At 38.2% G+C, this 18,063-nt stretch overlaps 1 protein-coding gene across 1 annotated transcript in view; it reads left to right on the top strand.

The window, feature by feature from the left end:
* Positions 1-18,063, top strand: part of CBWD1 (COBW domain containing 1) — a 52,708-nt gene that overhangs the window by 17,639 nt on the left and 17,006 nt on the right. Inside the window, exons 5-8 of the mRNA XM_007956573.2 lie at positions 5,610-5,669; positions 7,037-7,074; positions 13,012-13,058; positions 14,923-15,009. Of these exons, the coding sequence (XP_007954764.1) occupies positions 5,610-5,669; positions 7,037-7,074; positions 13,012-13,058; positions 14,923-15,009 (232 nt within the window). The remainder of the gene's footprint in view (positions 1-5,609; positions 5,670-7,036; positions 7,075-13,011; positions 13,059-14,922; positions 15,010-18,063) is intronic.

The following is an 18,063-nucleotide window of genomic DNA, read 5'->3' as shown; positions in this document are numbered from 1 at the left end:
TTTTTTTTTTTTTTTTTTGATGAGGTGTCAGAGTTTTCTGTATATTTTAAGATTAGACTCTTTTTGATTATGCAGTTACTAAAAATTTTTTTCCAGTCTGTGGGTTCTCTGTTTACTCCTCTGGAGAAGTCTTTTGATGAGCAAAAGTATTTGTTTTTAGGAGATCTCAGTCGCCTAGGTTTTATTTGGCTGTTTGTGTGTTTTTAGTCATGTTTGATAATCTATTTGGGACATAAATTAGGACCCCTAGGTTTGCCCCTATTTTTTTTCTATGATCTTTATAGTTGTAGGTTTTACATTTATGTGTTTGATCCATCTTGAGTTAGTTTTCATGGATAGTGTGAGGTGTGGATCCTGTTTAATTTTTCTGCAAATGTGTATCTACCTTTGCCAACACAATTTGTTGAAGAGACTATCTCTTCCCCATTTAATGGATTTCAACCCTTTGTTGAAAATCTAATGTCCACAGGCTGATGGATTTATTTCTGGGTTTTCAGTTCTGTTCCACTGGTCTGTGTGTCTGTCATTGTACCAGTACCAGGCTGTTTTGAGTACTGGGGCTGTATGTTGTTGTTAGGTATCATCGAGTCATCTTTGACTCATAGTGACTCTTTGTACAGCAGAACTAAACACTGCCCAGTCTTGTACCAGTCCCACGATCCTTGCTATACCTGAGCCCACCGTTGTAGCCACTGTGTCAATCCATCTTGTTGAGGACCTTCCCCTTTTTCGTTGACCCTCCACTTTACCAACCATGATATCCTTCTCCAGGGAATGATTCCTTCCTACAACATGACCAAAGTAGGTGAGACAAAGTCTGGCCATTCTCACTTCCAAGAGGCATTCCGGCTGCACTTCCAGGAAAGATTTGTTAGTTTTTTAGCAGTCCATAGCACTTTCACATTCTTCACCAACACCCCAACTCAAAAGCATCGATTCTTCTTCGGTCTTCCTTATTCATTGTCCAGCTCTCATGTGTGTATGAGGCAAATGAAAATGCTATGACTTGTGTCAGGTGAACCTTAGTTTTTGAGGAGATATCTTTGCTCTTGAAAGAGCACTTGAAAGAGGTCCTTTGCATCAGATTTGCCCACTGCTATACGTCGTCTGATGTCTTGACTGCTACTTCCATTGGTGTTGATTGTAGAACCAAGTAATATGAGGTCTTTGACAACATCAATCTTTTTTCTATTTATCGTGATGCTGCTTATTGGTCCAGTTATGAAGATCTTTGTTTTCTTTATATTGAAGTGTAATCCATGCTGCAAACTGTAGTCTTCAGTCTTCCTCAGTAAGTGCTTCCAGTTATCTTCATTTTCAGCAAGCAAAGTTGTGTTGTCAGTGTATCGCAGGTTGTTAATGAGTCTTCCTCCAATCCTTATGCCACGTTCTTCTTCAAATAATCCAGCTTCTTGGATTATTTGCTCAGCATATAGATTGAATAAGTATGTTGAAAGGATACAACCCTGACATACTCCCTTCTTGATTTTAAACCATGTTCGAACAACAGCCTCCTGGTCTATGTACAGGTTCCTCATGAGTATAATTAAGTGTTCTGGAATTCCCATTCTTCTCAATGTTATCCATAATTTGTTAGGATTCACAGAATCAAATGCTTTTGCATAGTAAACATCTTTCTGGTATTCTTTGCTTTCTGCCAAGATCCATCTGACATCAGCAGTGATATCCCTCATTCCATGTCCTCTTCTGAATCCAGCTTGCATTTCGGGAAGTTCTCTGCCGATATACTGCTGCAACCGTTTTTGAATTATCTTTAGTAAGATTTTTCTTGCGTGTGATGTTAATGATATTGTTCGATAATTTCCACATTCTGTGGGATCACCTTTCTTTGGAATGGGTACAAATATGGATCTCTTCCAGTCAGTTGGCCAGGTAGCTGTCTTCCAAATCTCTTGGCATAGCCAGTTGAGTGCCTGTAGTGCTCCATCCATTTGTTGAAACGTCTCAGTGGTATTCCATCAATTCCTGGAGCCTTGTTTTACACCACTTCTTCAGTGTAGCTTCAACTTCTTCCTTCAGTGCCATTGGGTCTTGATCATGTGCCACCTCCTGAAATGGATAAACATTGACCAGTTCTTTTTGGTACAGTGACTATACAGTGACTGTATAGTAGATTCTAAGATTGGGAAGCATTGAGGGCCTCCTTTGTTCCTCTTCAGTAATGCTTTACTTATCCAGGACCTCTTCTTACCTTTCCATATAAAGTTGATGATTAGTTTTTCTATCTCATTAAAGAATGTTGTTACTTGGATTGGTATTGGGTTATATCTATAGATTGCTTTGGGTAGTATTGACTTTTTCACAATGTTAAGCCTTCCTATGCATGAGCATGGTATATTTTTCCATTTATGTGGGTCTCTCTCGGTTTCTTGCAGTAGTGTTTTTGTAGTTTTCTTTGTATAAATGTTTTACGTCTGTAGTTAGGTTTATTCATAAGTATTCCTGTGCTATTTTTGATAATTATGAGTTTAGTTGTTCTTGAATCCAGCAGAAGGAAGAGAACCCAAAGGGTGAGTGAATGAGTGATGGAACATCAGATATGTTTTGCTTCACTGCAAGAGAAAAAAGTTAAGGAAAAAACAAAAGGATTGCAAAGAACATAAAGAAATTGGAGAAGTGATCTTTTAAATTCTTCACCTCAGAATGTTGCTAGTGATCTGCTAGTGCTTTTTGATTAGCTGCATTTCCTTGTCCAGTGTTTTCTCTTTTAATTTCCTTGGTAAGGATTTATGAGTGGTATGTTCTTTGAGTTCCACAGTTGTTTCCTTTAATGATGGAGAATGTCTAGTAGTTGCTTTCAGTCCTGAAAAACAACTGGGCAGTAGGTAATATCTTTGGAGAACACTTTCATTAGAATTTTTGGGGTCAGTATTTGATTGTTTTAGGATTGTTTTCCACAGCACTTGTACCATTTTGTCTTCCCACCAGCAGTGGAAAAAGGTTCTAGTTTCTCCACATCCTCACCAACATTTGCTATTTTCCTTTTTTTTTTTTTTTAATCTTAGCTAGCCTAGCGGGAGGCTAAGATTTTCATTTGATTTGCGTTTCCCAGAGCCCTAGTGGTGTGATGGTTGAGCATTCAGTGGCTAACCAAAAGGTTGGCCGTTAAAACCCTCCAGTAGCTCTGAGAGAGGAAATACCTGGCAGTCTGCTTTGGTAAAGATTATAGCCTTGGAAAAAGCTTTATGAGGCAGTTCTACTATGTCCTACAGTGTCACTATGAGTCAGAATTGACTCAATGGCACATGACAACACTGAGAAGATTAGCATTTTGTTAACTATATCTCTCCATCTTCATGGAGCTGAGGAAGATTTATGGAGCTAATATCACATAAGACTTCCTGTTTGTTATTTTGACTATCAGTTTTCAAAATTTATGGGAAGAGCTTGTATGCTTTTTTATATTTGGTTGCTACTGACAATATTTTGGCTTTAGTTTTATTAGGTTATGAAGAGAGATGTCATAGCCTAGCTCAAGCTTGGCACAGTTGACACTTGGGGTTGGATGATTCTTTGTTGTGAGATGCTGTACTGTGCATCATAGGAGCTGTTGCAGCATATCTGATCTCAGAGATGCCAGCAGCATACCATAGCCAAGACAGCCCAAAACACCCAACATTGCACAGAACTGCCCCAGATTTAAGAGTTACTGATCACCTTCCTTCTCTCATTTATTCTTCATGGCCAACACCTGCACGCAGAGTTGAGGCTTTTTCCTGTGAAGCCTGGTAGGTGTTAACACCAGGCACAGCAGGTTTAGAATAAACCTCTTATTACACCTTACAGTTTAAGTTAATAATGGACATGTGGTGTTAACTGTGAATCTTACAAGCTGTTTATTTAAATTGGAATCAGTGAATTTTTAAAAATTGTCAAATGGTTAATGTATGGTGTTAGATAATTTACTGAGTGAAAAAAACTAATACTTGGTTGCTTTGTTATGGCTTATTTTTGGAGTAATGACATTTACAGTAGATTTCCTTTTTTTCTGCCTCTCATTAACTAAGATCATGTTTTCAGGGAAAAGGTGAGGAAAATTCTTATTGGCAATTCAGTTGTTTTCTGTTTAAGAGACCACCAGTGCACAGTTGTAAGCTAAATAATTGTCATGGTAAAGTAATTCCCTTGAAGAGGACAGACATTGATTCAGCCCCTGTTACTCACAAATCCTATTTCAGTCAAATTGGAAAACTATTAAGTTTTTGGGAAAAAAAATCAATAGATATCAGGAAGCCATTAGATCCTGTGGACTTTGCTATATCTTGCATGAGTAATCACTGTCAACAGCTGACAGGTATTTCATCATTGACACAGAATGATGCTTGAGGGCCTGCATCTCATCGGGATAGCAGACAGCATCAGACATTGGAATGAGTTCAGTTATCCTTGTTTGTCCCCGTGGTTCATTCTTCTAGACAACTGTGCCACTAACAGGTCGTATGATATTTTCAACAATTAAAGCCCTCCTTTTTTTTTAAAAAAAAAAAATTTCCTTTCTGTCAGTTTTCTTTTTCATATGTTATGGCATACTAATCATACTAATATGATTTGGTGCTGAATCAGTTTCTGACAAAAACAAATTTTAATTTCTTATTTGGAAATATGTTTTCCTCAGCCTCCATTTTTTTTACCAGTACTAAATAAATAGTATAAGGAATTACTAACAGTATCATAGAGTACATCATTTTATTTATTTTTCACGTTGAATGTGTTTTTTTAAATTTTATTTTGTTGTTTAGATTATACACAGCAAACCAAAAAAAAAAAAAAAAAAAATCCATTGCTATTGAGTTGATTCCATTGATTCTAACTTATAGTGACCCTGTAGGACAGGGTAGAACTGCCCATAGGATTTCCAAGCTGTCATTTCATGGAAGCAGACTGTGTCATCTTTCCTCCATGGAGCAGTTAGTGGATTAGAACTATTGATCTCTCAGTTAGCTGAGCACTTTAACCAATCAAGTGCTTTAGCCAGCTCAGTGCTCTTACTGTGCCACCAGGGCTGCTTATATGCAGCAAAGCATATACCAGTTCAGCAATTTCTACATGTACAGTTCAGTGACATTCATTACATTATTCAAGTTGTACAGCCATTCTCACCCTCCTTTTCTGAGTTGTTCCTCCTCCTCTAACATAAACTCACTGTCATTTTATTTCTTCTTTTTCTTCTACAGAAATTACAAGTAAAATTCTTTTCTGACAAGTGATTTTGGAGTTGTCCGTGTTTTGTCTTGCTTTTCTTTTAGAGGGGTGGTTCATTATTTATGAACTATCATGACTATCATTCAAGAGAAGAGAAAAATAAAAATAAATCCTGTCTTTTTGTGTACACATAGCTATGCTGCCAATTATTACGGCATGAGTAGAGCCTTGCTGTTTTATTTCAGTGTGGTAAGAGAAGGCCTGTTTTTGAGGGAAGAGGGAAAACAGGGAAGAAATGCATGTAAATAGATGCTATCACCGGAATTCCCATAAGAAGATTGGAAACCCATATTTGATTTGTAAATGTCTTTGCTTGTTAATTGGATAGAATCATATTTCTCAGTTGGAGGAAATACTTTGACTGAAGGAATGTTATATACTTTCAGGGGCTGTGGCATCTATGTTTTGGGTTGATGCTGAATTAGGGAGTGATATTTATCTTGATGGTAAGTGTAAACAAACTATTTGTATGGTTAAGATCATTTTTGTTCATCCATATTATGATTTTGATTGCTTGTGGTGGTGGTCTTTGCAAGCTTGTTTAGTTTGATTCTGCAGTGGGTCTTTGTTCGTACCGATTCTAAAGCCCGAGACTGATGGGGAATTAGATATCAAATCTTAATCTCAGCTCCCAGTAGCCTCTGGTGTTTGATTGGTACACTTGGTATAATGTTATTTTAACTAACTAGACAATATGAGGATCAAATTTCTGTTTTCATTTTCCCTTGAAGGTAAATTAAACATCCCCTTCTCCCCACCCCAGCCTTACTTTTTTTTTACCTTAACACTTTTAAGCCATCTTATTTGTAGATGTCATTTAAGACACTTCAGAAACAAAATTTTAAGTGACTGTGCTCCCTCCCTCCTTCTCTCTCCTTTTACCTTTCTTTAAACCAGGTCTTTCATAGACCAAGGCATGAAATTTAAGAATCCTTGAAGCTGGTACTGCATAGCTTTCACATGGTGCCTCCTCATTTGGCCCTAATAATGTGACAGGTGACTAGTTAAATTCCTTAGACGTCGTCAAACTCGTTCTGCTGTGATCCTTTGAAAAACTTATTTAGGATATAAATTCAGAGATTGCTAAACTGATTGTTTTGAAACTTAGGTATGTGTTATGTTAAACATTTATGTGAGTTAGGTTTTGTCACAGATAATAGGAATAAGGTATCCTCATATATCTCAGATTTGCTAAGCAATAATTTAAATGATAAGAAAAATGTTAATGTTGCCCTGGATGAAAATATACTAAAAATAATCTTTCTTATGTCACTTAGGAGCTCTGGTAGCATAGTGCCTAAGGCACTTGACTGCTAAGCAGAAGGCTGGTGGTTCAAACCCACCAGCCACTCCTCGGAAGGAAGGTTGGGCAATCCTACTTCCATAGTGATACTGCCTCAGAAACCCAAGGAGGGGTCGTTATGAGTCGGGGCCGACTTGACGGCACACAACAACAACAACATATGTCACTTAGCACATTTCTGTCATCATATTATAGATCATAAGCTTCCAAAGGGCCAGGGAAATCTTACTTTCTTATTTATTTATGTATCACTTACTTAACTTCATCTGTTTGTTTCTAGTCCCTTTAACTGAGCCTGACACTAGGTGGTCAGTACATGTTTGAAAAACATTGACTAATTAATGGATTAAATCGTGGCATTGGCAAGAGAAAAAACTGTACTTTGTTGTATTGAGTAGCATTTGCAAACTGAAATAGATTAGTTTTACTTTTCATTTTCAAGTATGATTGCATGATATTAGTAATCACCTTTTTAAAAAAAATGATTAAAATGTTTATTTCTTTGTGTAGGTATCATAACTGTTGTGGATTCAAAATACGGATTAAAAGTAAGTTGAATGCCTGCTGCTGTGAGCTGCTATTTGGTTGCTGATGGAACCATGGAGGTTGATTATATTAGTGTATCTACTTTTGTATTTGTTTGAAATTTTCTTTAACAGAAACAGCTTTTTTTATTTTTTAGGGAATAATAGATGAAATTTATGGTTTTTTTTAAATGATTATTTTGCATGGTTTTTAATGTAAATATCTCCCTTTTTTTACTCTTGTTTGATGTGCTGGTACAATTTGGAATTGTGGTATTTTGTTTTAAGTATTGGTGTCAGGATAAAGTTTGGGTGGGTAGGTCCTTGCTGGAATCCATCCCAGAGAAGTCTTCTTACCGGATAGGGAACTTTGAGCTTGAAAAACATAGAGGGTCTTAGTTTTCTTGTTAAACTGCTGTCAGACACAAGCTGGAGATAATTGAGTTTTTAAAAAATACTACTTCACCTTTGAAGAAATCAGGAGTTACATATAGGATTAGTGAGGAGGAGTTCTCCGTTAAAAAACGTCTTGCTGTGAATGTGTTTATAACCACCAGGGTCCTCAAGTGCATTTAAAATGGCTTCAATTTAGTACTTGGTTTGGATTTTATAGGCATGCTGTTACACAAAGTAGAATAGTGCTTTCTCAACTTTCCAAGACACATGTTACTGAGGGCAGAAATGTATAAAGGTCCCGTGACTTCCCTGGCCCCTACTTGGGATCCATGGATAGGGCCCACAAGAATTATGTCTTAGAAGTTTAAATTTGATATTAAAAATTCCTGTCAATTTTGTATTCTGTCCCATAATAAATCTGAATTTGTTTTAAGTTTTGAAAGTTTTGCCTTTTCCCTAAATCTTGAATAAAATTATGCTTAGGTTTGCCAAATGGCTACAAAGCCTCCTTAACTGGCCTTTCAAGTCCCTCCGTTGCCCAGGGTCAATTCCAACTCATAGTGACCTCATGTGGCAGAGGAGAACTGTCCTGTAGGTTTTTCTAGGCTGTAATCTTCACAGAAAACAGATTGCCATGTCTTTCTCTTATGGAACTGTTGTTGGGTTTGAACCACACATTTTATGATAAGTAGCCAAGAACTTAACCACTGCACCACTAGGGCACCTTCCCTCAGGGCTAGAACAGTCTAATTTGAGAAGTTAGAAAGATGATTCCTTTTTAGAATTTTATGTCCAAATATATTAATAGTTTTAGGAATCAAAGCGCAAATACTACAATTTTACTCAGAAAATTTCAAGGACTGTTCTAAAATCATGATATTTCTAACAAAATGTTTATGGAGTTAGCCCCCCCACACACACCTAAAAAATCATACTCTTCATTCTGAATGCTTATGATTGGCATGTTTGAATCCATCTCCTGTATTGATTTATTACCAAATCCAGGATATTTGTAGATGGTAGCTAGGACATTTTATTTGTGTTTTAGCTTTTTTTTTTTTTTTAAATAGACTTTAAGTGCCATACCCAGAGGCAAATTCTGTAGTAGTCCATGTCTTTTATGATTATAGGAATAACTTTATATGTATATTTGGGTGTAGAGAAGAGTTAAATAGAATCTATTATCATTGTGAAGGAGGCCCCCCCAAAAATTGCATTCTGAATAATGCAAACATGGTAAACATTTAACTCCCCACCACTTTGATAAAACATCTTAAATTATTAAATCAATATACCTGCACAAAACTGACATACTGTCAGGATAATGGAAACTTTAGATTTTCTAAGTCGTTTGCCAGATAAATAACTTTTCCTTTATATAAAGAATTTACCCACTTGTCCAATTGTTCTGGTTGCAAAGCTTGACCTCAGTAGCTGCTTGTGATTCAGAGAATTCTGAGGCAGTACAAGTAATGACAGTTGGATAATGGGCAGCAATTTCAGGTGTCATGCTTCACAGAGCCAGCCCATCACAAGCAAAGCTGAGAAATGGCACCCTGTGGCCAACCAGCCAAATTGAAACTGAAATGGTAATTGATATCATGGGCTATCACTCTAATGGGATTGTCACCCATTGATCTGAAATATTCATTTTTTAATCATGGCAAAGAATTGGACATCTTAAAATGACAGCTCTGTATACTCAGGACTTGACATCCAGGCTACTGACACTGTTCTCTTCAGGTCTACAAATGTGACAGCACTTAATGCCATAGAATCAATGAATGAAGTTACACAAGAAAGGTCAAGTGAGAGGTTTCCTTTTGGTTCTTCTGTTATATTGCACAAGCTGTTGAAACAATTCAGTCAAAAGCAGTTTGGCTTGGAAAGGGCCAGAAAAATAAATACACTGACATTATGCAATAATTTTTTTGAAGGTAAAATAATTTTAGATCTATAACCAGTCCCTTTCAAAGAAATAGCTCCTGCTTTTTTTAAAATGACAGGTGACATCTTTGATACTAGATTTATATCCAGTTTGGTCCACAGCAGTGGTCTTTCTTGCCAGTGAGTTTTAAGAGAGTTTTTTGTTTTGTTCGGCAACGTTGTCCAGCATTTTCCTCTGTTTCTACAGAAAAAGACACGCTGTAGAGTGTGCCGGAAGCTGTGGTGGCATAGTGCCTAATTCATTTGACTGCTAACCAGAAGGTTGGTGGTTGAAACCCACCAGCCGCTCTTGGAAGAAAGATTGGGCAGTCTACTTCCATAGAGATACCGCCTCAGAAATCAGCCATCTCTCCCATGGCACACTCTACTTCTCTGCAGTCTTCAATAATTTATTGTAATGGCCACACGAAACTCTCAGACAGTACCCATAATTAAGAGGTTTATTAAGAAAGTAACAGGTTAAAATTCAGGATCAAGAACAACTCAGGAAATAGTTCTTCAACAGGACAGCCTCTTCTCAGCCATACCCTTAGCCAGGCCTCTCTCTGGCTCTCAGCCCCTCAACTCTAGCCCTGGCCTCTGCCCTGTTCCATCAAGTGTTACAAAGCTCGTTGTTGTTGTTGTTGTTATGTGCTGTTGAGTCGGCCCCAATTCATAGTGACCCCTCCTTGGGTTTCCGAGGCAATATCACTATGGAAGAAGATTGCCCCATCTTCCTTCTGAGGAGTGGCTGGTGGGTTTGAACCGCCAGCCTTCTGGTTAGCAGTCAAGTGCCTTAGGCACTACGTTACCAGAGCTCCCACAAAGCTCTTTAACTCTGCTAATAAGTGCCCAGAAACACTCTACTGTCTGTAAGCCTCTTGCCTGAAAGTACTCAACTCTCTTGCTCCGTGAGTTGGCAGGCCTAACTCCACCAGGTGTCTAGAGGCATCCCACTCTGCCAGCAAGCCCCCTGCCCAAAGGCGTTGAGCACTCTTGCTCTGTGGATTGGCACACCAACTGTAGCTGCCTTGCTCATGGGTCAGGGAGCTCACTGCACCATCTTGCTGTAGTCTCCTGGTTCCACAGCTGCTGTTTCTCTGTGGCTGTCTGTCACCATCTCTGGTGTTATAGCTGTTTCTCTGTTTCCTGGCTCTAGGAGGTTATCACTGTGCAGGGACCCTGGGTCTAAAGGACATACTCCATTCCTGGCTTTTCTTTCTCAGTGATAATGAGGTCCCTTTTTCCCATCTCTGGGATGGCTCATTTTAAGCCTAGCATGTTGGCAAAATTGATCAATCCCCTGGTTAGGGGTCCATACAGCTTATTTGCATGGTCCAACCTCCACAAGAGAGCCATGTACCCTATTTGCATTATAAGCAAGCTATCCAGCCCACCAGAAGGCTGGTGGTTCAAACCCACCAGCCACTCCTTGGAAGGAAGATGGGACAATCTACTTCCGTAGTGATACTGCCTTGGAAACCCAAGGAGGGGTCGCTTTGAGTTGGGTCCGACTCGACGGCACATAACAACAACAACAACAACATCCAGTCCCTTTGGTGGGCCATAAGCACCTTATTTGCACAGTCCTTCCCAATCATCATGTGGAAAGTTATAAGACGGTGCATGGCTCTAAGGGCCATATTAAGTAATTGACTGCACTGCAGGCACTATTTCAGGCTCTGGCCTTATTCTCTAGATGTGGAAGATATAATAGTAGCGTTTATTGTAGCCTCAGGCTGAGAATAATTATGAAAAAATATTAAACATGGTCTTTTGGCATGGAGTCATTTTTGATACAGCATTCTCTGAGTTCTGTGATTGCTATGATTTAATAGTGGGGTCTATACTTGAATGTCTAGGATGAGTCCAAAGTGGAAATCGGTACATCTTCACCATAGTTTTGGTTTAGTCTTGTTTTTCCCAAAGAATTTTGTGAACTTTTAGAAGAAAAAAATTTTCCTCTGTAGACTTAAGACTATTGTTGTTGTTATGTGCCATCGAGTCGGACCCCGATCCCCCCTTGGGTTTCCGAGGCAGTATCACTACGGAAGTAGATCGCCCAACATTCCTTCCAAGGAGTGGCTGGTGGCTTTGAACCACTAGCCTTCTGGTTAGCAGTCAAGTGCCTTAGGCACTACGCTACCTGAGCTCCCAGACTTAAGACTATTCAATAAAATTGTTATCAGCTTCCTTTTAGATTCCAGACTCTCCAGATACCTTCATGATTTACCTCTCCCAGAACCCATGAATTGTGAACTGAATTTGGCAATAAACTTGAATGTGATCTTTAGATAAGCTTTTTGCATATTCGATTGTATATGTGATTATTAACACTTGCATAGTACTGTATTCAAGACTGATTTAACCTTAAATGCTTTCTTTCACTTAGATTTTAAAATTTTGTTTGTTTTCCTTCTGTTGAGTACATTTCCGTTTTTTTAAAAATGCCCTTGTAGTATGACATCCTATGCTGATGAAGGTGTTCAATTTAGTTTCTTCCTTTATGAAATGAGGAGAGTGGGCCTTACACAAAATTGTTATGAAGAGTAAATGAGATAATGTATGTAAGAAGATTTCAGTTTATAAACATTAAATAACTCAGGTATACAGTGCATTATGGTCATCTGTTAACTCACCTCTAAAACGCAGCAACAGCACCTTTTTATTGTAAAGGATGTTTAGGGTGTACCCAGGACTTTCCAGCAAGAGCCTTAAGGGATTGATAGCATTAGGGAAATAAATAAATTATTGTGGGGAGTGGAGGGAACGGCTCCCAGAGAGACAAAAACAACCTTGTGGGCCTCTTAACCTTCGAGTCAGTTCTGACTCATAGCAGACAGGGGAGAACTGCCCCATAGAGTTTTCCAAGGCTGTAATCATTATAGAAGCAGACTGCCTCATCTTTCTTCCACAGAGTGGCTAGTTGGTTAGAACTGCTGACCTTTCATTTAGCTGAGTGCTTAACCACTGTGCCACCAGGCTCCTTTATATGGGCCTCTTAGTCAATATCAAAATGTTTTTTTGGGAGGTAGACCGACACTGGAGAGGTCAGCAAAACTAAACAGTTGCCCTGAGAGGCCACATCCCTGGAGTGTGGATTTCTGAACAAGAAACTGCTTTTAGGCTAGAAGTAAGGCCAGGCCCTTCCCTCAGGGATTCATCTGTAGGCATTCTGAACCCAGCACTGAGTTCACACTGTATTTCAGATTTTGGGTATGGGAAGTGAAGGTGAAGGTGAAGAAGGAGAGTAGTACATTTGATTTTAAGAAAAGTACAATTTCAGTGGCTATCCCATTTTTTTATAAGTAATGAATAGTTAGAAGAACAATTTTGTAAAAATGAAAGTACCTAAAATCTGAACTAAGTATAGTTTTCTGTGTTTTTATGAAAAAGAATAGGGTAAAGTGGGTAAGATCCTAGGGCTCCCCTTCGCCCAAAGAATAAACCTCAGGTTCACTACAGAGAAAAAAACTGCAAAGGGAAGGAAAAATGCTTCCATTAGAAAAGTTCTTTCTGAATTTGTTGAAATCTCTATTAGCGGCAAGAAGGTTGTGGTGCTAGAGTAAAATCTTTTGTGTTGACATTAGATTTTATGTTACCTCCCAGTAATCTTTTTCAAACTTTGTTTTTGTTTAGCATTTAGCAGAAGAAAAAGCTGATGGCCTTATCAATGAAGCTACTAGGTATTCATATTTAAAGTATATATTGATTGGTGGCTAATTGGATAAAGAAAATCAGCAATACGCAAACCAAAAGCAAACAAAGAAATAGAAAAACTGTAGTCAAGGAAAACATATATTCTTCCTCCCCATACCCCCCCCAATTGAATTATTGCTAGTAATTCATAATGACCTGGTAACTAAATTTTATTTTCAGCCGTTTTTTATTAAGGGTGTGAAGTGAGTTCTGGGCGCAGGAGCTCTTTGATTGTGAGGGCTTGGGAAGTGCCAGAGTTTTAAATATTTTCTTGTTCCAGTATGATTCCTTTGGGATTGGAGATTATAAAAAATTGCAGGCTCACTGACAGCCGTCTCTTAACGGTCATTCACTGTGATTCAAAACAACAGGAACCAATAATGAAATCGTGTTTAAACCTGGCCTTGAGAACATTATGTCTTATTTAAATACCTTTGTGTTCCTAATTTGTTTATCTGTGTAAATATTTAAATCAGTTTACCTACCCCAAGCATATTCTTGCTAATTGGATAATGGTTCTGGAGAACTGACAGTCAGTAAATACGGTGCTGGGTTTAGGAGTGAGCCCCTGGATCTGCTTCAGGTGCTCCAGACATGAATAAGAAAGGACAGGCAGTGAGGGATGCAATCGGGTGGTTTGGGTGTTTTAAATCCTGCCTGAGCACTGCAAACAAAAAAACCAAACCCCTCTTTGGGTTTCCGAGGCGGTTTCTCTACAAGTAGATTGCCCAACCTTCCCTCCGAAGAGTGGCTGGTGGGTTTGAACCGCTAGCCTTCTCAAATGCCTTAGGCACTATGCCACCAGAGCTCCCTGAGCTCTGCTGTGGTCTGTAATTATGGTGAAAGTTAGCGTGTGCTTTTTTAACTTGTCTCCTTATTTTGAAGTCTGTTTACTATTGAAAATGTAAATAAGCCAAAAAGAAAAGAGCGAAATGTTACAAAAGTCCCAAAGAAAGTCAAGCATAGAAGTCCTCCCTTTCAGAGAGAGAAATAATTTTTGAGATATATAATTCAGTCTTTATTCATATAAAATTTACTTAAAAATGGGATTGTGTTGGTACATACTATTGAAATTCACATTTTCAGTTAATTTAGTTTTGAGATTTGGGTTGTGGTCTTTGAAATAATTGGCTGTTCCCTCATGTAGCAGAATGATTGGGAGCAAATAGTCAAGTGATTAAAAATTTCTTGAGGGAAATTGAAAACATCCTCAGCTTTACTGTTAACAGAAGAAAATTCCTGTTAATATAAAATAGAGCTTCCAGTTACAGTAACCTATTTTGTTACTGAGCATTCTGTCAGCTGGATTCTTTAAATTTTATTTCTATATATATTTTACAAGAATAATATATATTCATAGTGATAAAGAAGGTGTTTGTGGAAGACTGCGAAATAGCTTCTGAAGTATACTTTTTAAAAACCTATTTAATGTAGAGATACTATTAAGTGAGCTTGTTCTACTTCTTTGAAAATTACGATAACTATAAAGTGGAATATTTGAGTAATTAGATTGTCCTTCGACCTACCATATTGGATATCTGGATTCTATTCATTTCTTTATGAAGAAAGTCATGAATTGAAACTGCTGTCCTTCTGATGGTAAATGTTTTAAGGCTTATCTTTGTAGCTCCAGAGTGCCTTGTAACTAGGAACACTCGCTCACTGTTTTCTGAATGAATGATGTGAAATATGAATTCATACATGATGACAATAACTCATCCTTACCATCTGAAGAATGATAAGCAGATTAGGAGTAAACTAAACCACTATCATTCCTAACTATGTTGAGGTGTTCCTATGTTTTAATTTCTTAACATTTACTTTTGACTTCTGCTCTTTGTTTGCTAATAGGCAGGTTGCTTTGGCAGATCTCATCATCATCAATAAGACAGACTTGGTTCCAGAAGAGGATTTAAACCAATTAAGGACAGCTATTAGGTAAAAAACTGTAAATATGTTAAGTACCTATAAATCCAGAGTATGCTATACAGAGTATTTTTACCATGATTCTTGCCCTGAGAAGCTAAAGGTTTAAGATTGAACTGCGTCCAAAAAAAAGTCAAATACAGGAGAAGTCCTCCCGTTCAGAGATTACCCCTGTTTTGAGGTTTATTTATATAAAATTCACTTTAAAATGGGATTGTGTTGTACATACTGTCAAAACTCGCTTTTTTTAGTGAAAAAGTTGTTGAGTGCTATCCACTTGATTCTGACTCATATTGACCTTGTAGTACAAAGTTGAATTGCCCCATAGGGTTTCCTAGGCTGTAATCTTTACAGTAGGAGATCACCAGGTCTTTTCTGCTTCAGAGGTTCAAACTGCCAACCAATTGATTCTCAGTAGACCACTTAACCATTTCGCCACCAGAGCTTTTTTCCAAGTACCATTGTGGAGTCACATGTTTGGTTGTTAGCTAATTGACTGTTGCTGTTATGTGCCGTTGAGTCGGACCCGACTCGTGGATGGTGTATCACTACGGAAGTAGATTGCCCAACCTTCCTTTCAAGGAGTGGCTGGTGGGTTTGAACCACCAGCCTTCTGGTTAGCAGTCAAGTGCCTTAGGCACTACACTACCAGAGGTCCCATAGTAATATAGAACATGATTCCCTGTTGCTTATAGAAGATAGTTCTAACTTCGTAGATGGATATTCAAATCCTCTGATGCTGCCCTTTCCTGTCTTCTTATTGACTCCTACGTGAAGCCTCCCTAACTATAGCCAAAATGATTAGCTTACTTTCTGTTTTGGTTACCTAGTGCCGCTCTTGACAGGAATATACAAATGGGATGGCTTGAACAAACAGGAGTTTCTTCTCTTATAATTTGGAGGCTTTAAGTCTGAGTTGAAAGTGCCAGCCTCTAGGGGCTGGGTGAAAGCCCCTCAACTTTGGGCTTCAGCTCTGGCTTCTGCTCCTGGCCCACTGAAACTAGAGGTTTTTCTTCACTCAGATAGCTGCTGGCTGCTGAGGCTGACAAGCCCAAGGTTCATAAGTGAAAAGGCGTGGTCCCAATGTTACCAAACCATATGGCAGGCCATTAATTCAAGTCCATTGAAAGTCCCAAGGTCAGCAGAGCCTGGCAGGCTGCTGAACAGTGACTCGGCTATATGCAGGGTTCAAGCGTACCATAAGCTGGAGACCATTCCCAAAGCTGTTCTTATATACGGGAAGCAGACCACATACCCAAAGCAGCTACTCAGCTGCTCCAATAGATTCCATCATGGAAATTACCAATCTCTCCATGGGGAATAACTACATCCAGCTGTCCAGCCACTCAAACAGGCCCAGCCAAGTTGACACACAAACTTAACTACCACACTTTCCCAAGGATGTGTCTTGCAAGAGCCCTCTTAACTCATGGTTTCTTACTCTGGCAATCCCTGAATTTCCCTCATCTGCTGTTTGTATTTTTTAACCATTTTTTTCATGTAAAACATAGTACCCATTTGAAAAATACATGTATCCTTTTACCGGCTCTGTGAAGTCTTCCATGACTCGAAGTTTTCACTTTTCTCTGAACCCTCATTGCTTTAATGTTTTCATGTCCATGGCCAAGGCCAATCAACATAGGGCAATATGAATGGTGCTCAAACATGTTAAATGATCCACAGTTAGTTCACTGACTGCTTTAGAAACTCTTTTCTTTTTTAAACAAGAATAGGCTTTTCAAATGAGATTGGAATTCAGGGACTTTGTTTTGAACTATTTAAGACCTAAACCAATACATGCACATATACTTTCTTTATGGGTCATCTTTAGTGGGTACAGTGCCACGTGTATGGTGACTCAGAAAAGTACCATTTCTAATACTCGTAAGTTCTGCTGACAGCACATTTTGAATCTGTCAGAGGTGGTTAATATATAATGTGTTATGATTAATTCAATCAATAAAGATAAGGCTCATTAGGAAACTGGTTGTAGTGATTAATGATTGTGGTAGAAAGAAATTCCTATTTTTTAAAAAATTACTTGGTCTTATTTTAATAGTAATATTCTTAAAGTTTCTTATATTACTATTTTAATAGTAATATTCTTAAAGTTTCCATGTGGAGAGCAAGTAGTGTTACTTACTGTTTAAAATCATGGACTTCAGAATCTTCTTAGGCTCTGGTCCTTGGTCTCTTTCTCACTGTGTTCTTAGTAATTTGTTTAACCTTTTTAGGTCTCATCTGTGAGGTAGGAGTAATACTTACCTCATACAACTGCTTTGATATTACATGATGGTGGTAAACTGCACACTGCCTGACACATAGAACTGTTGGCTAGTATTATTATTCCAGTGTAGCTTTTTTTTTTTTCCTTAGCTTATATAGTAATTTCAAGTTACAGTGAATTAAAAATAAAAGAAAAAGAAAGGCGGCTGATTAAAGTCTAGAAAGGTAAAAGTAGTGAATGGAGATTACTTCATTCGCTCTTTTTATCATTGGCCTTCTTAACTGTGTTTCTCTTTTCAAAATCCTCTGCATCACTGTGACTGCTAGAAAGGAGAGTATAATCTCTTTGGCAGACATGTTTGGTATAGAAGGAATAGTTATCACAACTTGGCTTTGAATCTAAGCTGAGTCTTGAACCCTGGCAGTCTTGACTATTAGCTTGCCTGCTCCCGCCTGTATACAAGGGCCAGACAAAAGAATTGGGAAGAAGCAGTTTCATCAATTACTAACCTTTATGGCTGTTTATCTTCCATTGTTCATCAGACTTGCTACTGACTCCTAATTAGAGTTGGGGAGCTAGAAGATGGTAAACATGTTTGAGGGAAATTACCATCAGGCTATAAAGGATATTCAAAAATAATTTTATAAAATTGGAGAAAGAAATAATGGAGAGATTTGCCTCAGAATCATGTGGGAAGCCTTACCTATGAGAATAATGTGGAGCAAGTAGCAAATGAATTGGGCAAGTAAGCCTAAAGACAATAGGATTGATGATAGAAAATAAAGATAAATAGATGAGCTGACAAGGATTTAACCCCAGTACTTTTTTTTTTTTTTTTT

Source organism: Orycteropus afer, unplaced genomic scaffold (genome assembly GCF_000298275.1).
Source record: "Orycteropus afer afer isolate SDZICR_OR568_19922 unplaced genomic scaffold, OryAfe1.0 scaffold00637, whole genome shotgun sequence".
Taxonomy (NCBI): Eukaryota; Metazoa; Chordata; class Mammalia; order Tubulidentata; family Orycteropodidae; genus Orycteropus; species Orycteropus afer.
The sequence above is the reverse complement of the archived record's forward strand: the minus strand, read 5'-3'. Positions and strand labels throughout refer to the sequence as shown.